Source organism: Anopheles cruzii, unplaced genomic scaffold (assembly GCF_943734635.1).
Source record: "Anopheles cruzii unplaced genomic scaffold, idAnoCruzAS_RS32_06 scaffold01216_ctg1, whole genome shotgun sequence".
In the NCBI taxonomy this organism is placed as follows: Eukaryota; Metazoa; Arthropoda; class Insecta; order Diptera; family Culicidae; genus Anopheles; species Anopheles cruzii.
Window position 1 is genome coordinate 924 of NW_026454801.1, and position 5,181 is coordinate 6,104.

The 5,181-nt window shown below is 44.8% G+C and overlaps 2 protein-coding genes across 2 annotated transcripts; both read right to left on the reverse strand.

The window, feature by feature from the left end:
- Positions 1 to 2,671: 2,671 nt before the first annotated feature.
- On the reverse strand, positions 2,672 to 3,906 carry LOC128276446 (uncharacterized). Its single transcript, XM_053014906.1, has 4 exons — positions 3,592 to 3,906; positions 3,108 to 3,532; positions 2,804 to 3,034; positions 2,672 to 2,705 (listed from the first exon to the last, which is right to left on the reverse strand). The coding sequence occupies exons 1-4, from the start codon at positions 3,802 to 3,804 to the stop codon at positions 2,672 to 2,674; spliced, it is 903 nt and encodes a 300-aa protein (XP_052870866.1). The 5' UTR covers positions 3,805 to 3,906.
- Positions 3,907 to 4,040: 134 nt separating this feature from the next.
- Positions 4,041 to 5,005, reverse strand: LOC128276447 (uncharacterized). Its single transcript, XM_053014907.1, has 2 exons — positions 4,796 to 5,005; positions 4,041 to 4,726 (listed from the first exon to the last, which is right to left on the reverse strand). The coding sequence occupies exons 1-2, from the start codon at positions 5,003 to 5,005 to the stop codon at positions 4,079 to 4,081; spliced, it is 858 nt and encodes a 285-aa protein (XP_052870867.1). The 3' UTR covers positions 4,041 to 4,078.
- Between the last annotated feature and the right edge of the window lie 176 nt (positions 5,006 to 5,181).

Genomic DNA, 5,181 nt, shown 5'->3' on the forward strand with positions numbered 1-5,181 from the left:
GGGACCAATGGCGTTGGTGAGTTGTGGATGAAAAACAAGTCACAGCGCAGAAGTAGAGCAAGAAGTGATTATACGCTTCTTTGTACATAAAATCCTTCAAGACCACAACACTGGGATAATGCAGAAAGGATCGATATTCGGTAGCCTTCCAAAATAGGATATGCTTGAGGTGCCTCATAGGACGATGAACCTCAGAAGGAAGCCGCGACATCACTAAAATTTTCTTACCGCATTTTTCTCTATGTATAGTGTTCGTAGGTTATGTGATACGATTTCTACCTCATCGCAGAATTTTTCAAAATTCCCTGATTTCTAATGGTTTTTAATTGATGCTGGATTATCTCTGGTGTTTTGGCTGACTTACATTCTTTTTTTATAGCCTCAGCAATTTCGGAAATTGTGACCGGGTTCTCTTCAAATGCTATTCTTGCTTTATCTGTTACTTTTGTCTTTATAAATTTAATGGCGGTTGCCGTTTGGTTTATTGGAACTAGGACTTCTAATAGGATAAGTCTATCTAGGAAAGGTTCTAAATTTTCGGTTGCGCTATCGTATGGACCCAGCTTTGCACTATTGCCCAGTAGCGCAAAGCTTCGCGTGGCCTCATGCTATCAAGCAACTTGCCTAACCCTCCCCACCATGCATCTTTGTCATCACTTGGTTGCATCTTCGTCATCACCATCTGCATCTTCAGTGTTTTGAAGAGGTTCCTCCGTTACGTTATTACTAACCCTAAGACGTCATAAGACGTCACTAATACTATTTATATTATCCTCATTATGCGACTCTGCTTCCGTCGATACATCTGTGACACAAAACAAATCAACAAACGAAATAGGAGGTGAAGCATGAAGAAACGAGGTGAAATGAGGATGTCACGAAAAGAAGGTTTTATTCGGTGTCTGGCCAAACTTGCTCACTCCTATTCCTCTAAAATTTAACGTTGTGGTTTCTTTCGCTCTTTTGGTTGCACTGGCCTCGTTTCTGGCGCCAGAACTTTCAACGCGTTGCCCCGGTCGTGGACTTCGGTCTCTCGAGAACGCTCGAGTGCTGCACACCTGGACCGAGCGTCTGGCGGCAGCGCCCTCTGGTCGCGATCGCTGGCGTCACTTTTCGGTGACAGAGGAAAAGTCGCGCGACTTTGCCCGCTGGGTTATATCCGGTTAGTTTCGTATCAAACTTCAGTATGTTGAAGATAGCAGGATATATTGCTTTTGCTGGGAAGATTATTCCGTTCGGGAGTCTTTTCTCTCTTTCTTCCAATGTTTCTATTAAGTGGGCTGGCTCTATGAATTCAATGATTTCTTGTGTATTCGATTGTTTTTTGGTTAATAAACTTAATATTGCGTCTTGCTCTTCAATTGCTTCCGGGTTATATGTGCTGAAAATTGTGTGACCCACATTCCCGCCTGTTCGAGTTCTTGTTCTTGGTAAATTAACTTTTTGCTGTGTTCAATGAATCCGTGTTCCGTTTCCATTACGGCTTTTAATGCATCAAATCTGTCTTGGATTTCTTGAATGTGTTTATCAACGTTCGCGCTTGCATTTGTTACCACGAAAGAGATATCATATATTGCCTGGTTTTCGTGATCCAGTGTATGTTTTATGTTTTCTTCGTTGAAACGTAATTTGTCGAGGTTGGAGGTTATTCTATCTCTATCCGTTTGAGTCCGTTGCCCCTATGTTAAGAAACCTCTTGTTTTTCTTCTTGGGAAGAAACTTTTTATGTACCCTTGCTTAGCCGTGGATAGATAGGATAGAATCCGTAACCTTGGGGCTCAGAAAATCCCACCGCTGTCACCAGAAATGTGGCGACCCCACTTGTTGGGGCTGAACATTTAATTCGCTGTCACCAGCGAATTAAACCATATGTCCATATGTAGCGGCAACCTGAGGCTGAACTACAATTTCACTGTCACCAGTCAGAATGGCTTCGCTGTCACAATACTTATGCAAAGCCCCGCCCGCGCAGTCCAGAGTTTCACCCGGCAGGCACCAATGATAGCTAGCGCACCTGAAAGTCCTGCCATCAACTAGAAGATACTTCTGTTCCAGTAGCATCTTTCAGCTGAGAAGCGGAGGCGGATGCGCCGCCTACAAGCCGGCTCCCCCACAAGCGCCGAGCGGCCACGTGCGCGGCACGGCAGCATAACCGGACGCAATATGACCAGATTGCAGCGTCAGCACATCGACCTGTTATCGGTGATCGGCCCATCGGCAAAGTCAAGACAAGGTGGCGCACGCGAAGGCGACGATTGGCCGACGGCGAATGACGCCACCTGGAAGACGTCATCCTGGGACCCGGTTGGGGCAAATGGGCGTGAAAACCGATCGGAGCGGCAAGGAGGGGCGGCAGACAGAGGGATTGCATGGGATTGCGCATTCACGACGGACAGTGTGCGACGGGCTAGGTCAAGCTTTTATACTGAAGACGGGCGCTAGAGCGAGAGAGAGCTAATAAAGCACACGTGTACCGAGTGCGGCCAAAACTATTGTACAATTTTAGGTATAAATAAAGAAAGCGGCTACACCGCAGTTGATTGTTAAGACGAACTTCAGCGTGTACGATCATTTTTTTTGTCGAGTTCCCAAGTCTGGCAGTCCGCCCAGCCACGAGGTAAATGGGAGTAAGTTTTTTCCTCTTCGGAAATTTCTGCAAGGATCTGAGTCCTTAGGGAAGGTCCTTTGCACTTAGATTCTCTGTCCTGAAAATGCGCCGAAATTGCGGAAAAAGAATTCTACGCGAGAGGCTGCTACGGAACAATCTTCTATTACGTGTTACACCTTTATATCTCCCTATTACATTGTAGGATCCCTTGGATGGACTACTACCCAACGTAGGTTTTCAATTTTCCGGAATCCTACGCCTTCAAAAAGTTTGATCGAATTTTCATTAGAGCTCAACACATACGCTTTTGAGTCCGATCCACGGCGTGCCAAACGTTTGGCTAACTCCACCACCACCATCCGACCATATCCACGTCGTTTATGCTCTACGGCCGTTTGAAGATCAGAATGTGCCCCGGTTTGATCGCTACATAAAAGCCATTCAAGTATACATTAGACAAATAAACTAGTAGCAATTAAATTGAGCATTTCATACGTACCTCAAACACCATGACACCAGCAGTCCACTACGGTCAAACAAACCAACACTTTCATTGTATTGTATCAGACGCTTGAGCAACCGATAGCCGGACTCGTAGCTAATATTATCTTTCAGTGGCCATTGGCTGTAGATGTAACTCAAATGTTTTTCATGCAGACTTTCAAAAGCGAATCCCTCAGGCAGTGGTGGTATGTTCATTTCAAGAGCTTGGTTCTTTACCAAATAGTAATAGTTCGCCATACAGCTGCTTACAATCGAAAGCCCCCGAATATTGATAACTTTCTCCACCACCGCATGGAACCTTTCGAGGTAATCCATGCTTATTTCTTGCCACGCATCCCAATCCATGAGCGAGAGTAATCTTACCAAATGCTGACTATCGGCACCTTCTGCTGCGCTGTAGAAATATATTTCAAACCCCTCCTGAAAGAAAATCACGCAAAAGACTTTAAACATTACATTAGTATTGATATTTCTCATACCTTCAACGCAAAGGTTTCATCCGTTCTCCAGCATCCGTTCAAGGAGTAGATCTTGATGTTCTCCTTTAGCCGTGGATCAGCCGACGTCCATCTCACGTAGTTGCACAATAGGTAGTAAGCGAACTCATGCTTCGGCCAACTATTCTTGAATAAGTCTTTCAGCTCCATCCAGTGCGTACTACTGATTTCCACCAATTGATCAGCATCACCCATAGTTTGTTAGCAGCTCAGTTGAGGCAAGTTGCACGTCTATCTCTCAAAGCAAGTGATAACTAACTGCAACATGCTGTTATGCAGTGTTGATAATGAATCTATCCCGTTAATCCTATGGATGGGAAGATTGTTACATTGAATTTCAAGGGCTTATAACACGAACTAAAAAAAATTTCTTGAAAATAGTTTAGTAGTGATCGTCGTCAATATTTAGAACGTACATTATGTACAAATATTTATTGTTTTGTTCATACACATTCATTGTTTGATCCCATTAATCTTTCCATTCGTTTGGTAGTGTCGGAATGGTCCTGATCCAGTACGCCACATCTGTGTGCTTAAATCCAAGTTGTTCAAACATGCGTTTGGAGGGTTCGTTCGTCGCGTTAACTAGAGCGCAACAATCATGACCCAGGGCAGCAACTTGTTTTGCAACAGCAGCAGTAACAATGGTGCCGAATCCACGCCTCAAATAGTTCGGATCCACTTGCAGCGCTCCCAATGCACCAGCCTGCAATCGAAAACACCACGCAACCAGATCGCCTGTCGACTGTTCGTAAAGCCCAATGCAAGGATTCCATGACGCAAGCCTTTGTAGGAAGAACAACGATCCGGTGTGTCGATTTGGCCAATAATCATCCGCTTTGGTGGCATCGTGGACTCGCAGTGGCCTCAGTTCAAACCCATCGGGGATGTTCAATGATAGCGCCTCGCACTGCTCCTTAGGCAGATAGTAGAGATACGTTTCGCTGTCATACTCTTTCGAGAGGCACTTGCTACTGATAACATCGATTACTGGTTGTCGGTGGCGCGAAAGCAAAGAGCTCACTTTCAATCCTCCACTCCAATCCAGTAACGGAAGAGCTCTCCGGAGCGTATGGTTTGTGCGGTCCAGAGTATAGGCGAACAGCTGATAGCGATCCTGCATAAAAAGCGACATCGATATTACATCAGCCCTTTAAAGTGAATCATTTTGCTCTTCATTACTCACCACAATCAGGTAGGTGCCGTCTCTCCTCCAGGTATCGTTCAGACAGTAAATGACGAGATTCTTGATCGTGGGATTTATGTCATACCAACGGACAAAGTTGTCGACTGTCGTATACGCCACATGGTGCTCGGGCCAATTTTGAAGAAAAATATCACGCAGCTCTTTCCATTCTGTAGGCGGAACGACGGTTAACCGATCCGTCGTCTCCATCGTTCTCTCTAAAAGTGAGTTAGTGATAATAATGATGCCATTAGCTTGTACTATAAACAAGCTTATCTTCCCAGAGAGCTTCACAATGGGAAAATATTTAACAACGATATGGCTAAAATACGCGTACTCGCATTCATATTCGATTTTTACTGGATTCTGCACATTAGGTCTCTTCA

What these genes read in the sequence shown, in the direction of transcription:
- LOC128276446 (XM_053014906.1), bottom strand. Translation starts at nt 3,804, where the DNA reads ATGGGTGATGCTGATCAATTGGTGGAAATCAGTAGTACGCACTGGATG. An exon ending in CTGGTGTCATGGTGTTTGAG is followed by an intron (nt 3,035 to 3,107) that starts GTACGTATGAAA and finishes GCTTTTATGTAG; the next exon opens with CGATCAAACCGGGGCACATT. An exon ending in CATCCAAGGGATCCTACAAT is followed by an intron (nt 2,706 to 2,803) that starts GTAATAGGGAGA and finishes GCGCATTTTCAG; the next exon opens with GACAGAGAATCTAAGTGCAA.
- LOC128276447 (XM_053014907.1), bottom strand. Translation starts at nt 5,005, where the DNA reads ATGGAGACGACGGATCGGTTAACCGTCGTTCCGCCTACAGAATGGAAA. An exon ending in ACGGCACCTACCTGATTGTG is followed by an intron (nt 4,727 to 4,795) that starts GTGAGTAATGAA and finishes CTTTTTATGCAG; the next exon opens with GATCGCTATCAGCTGTTCGC.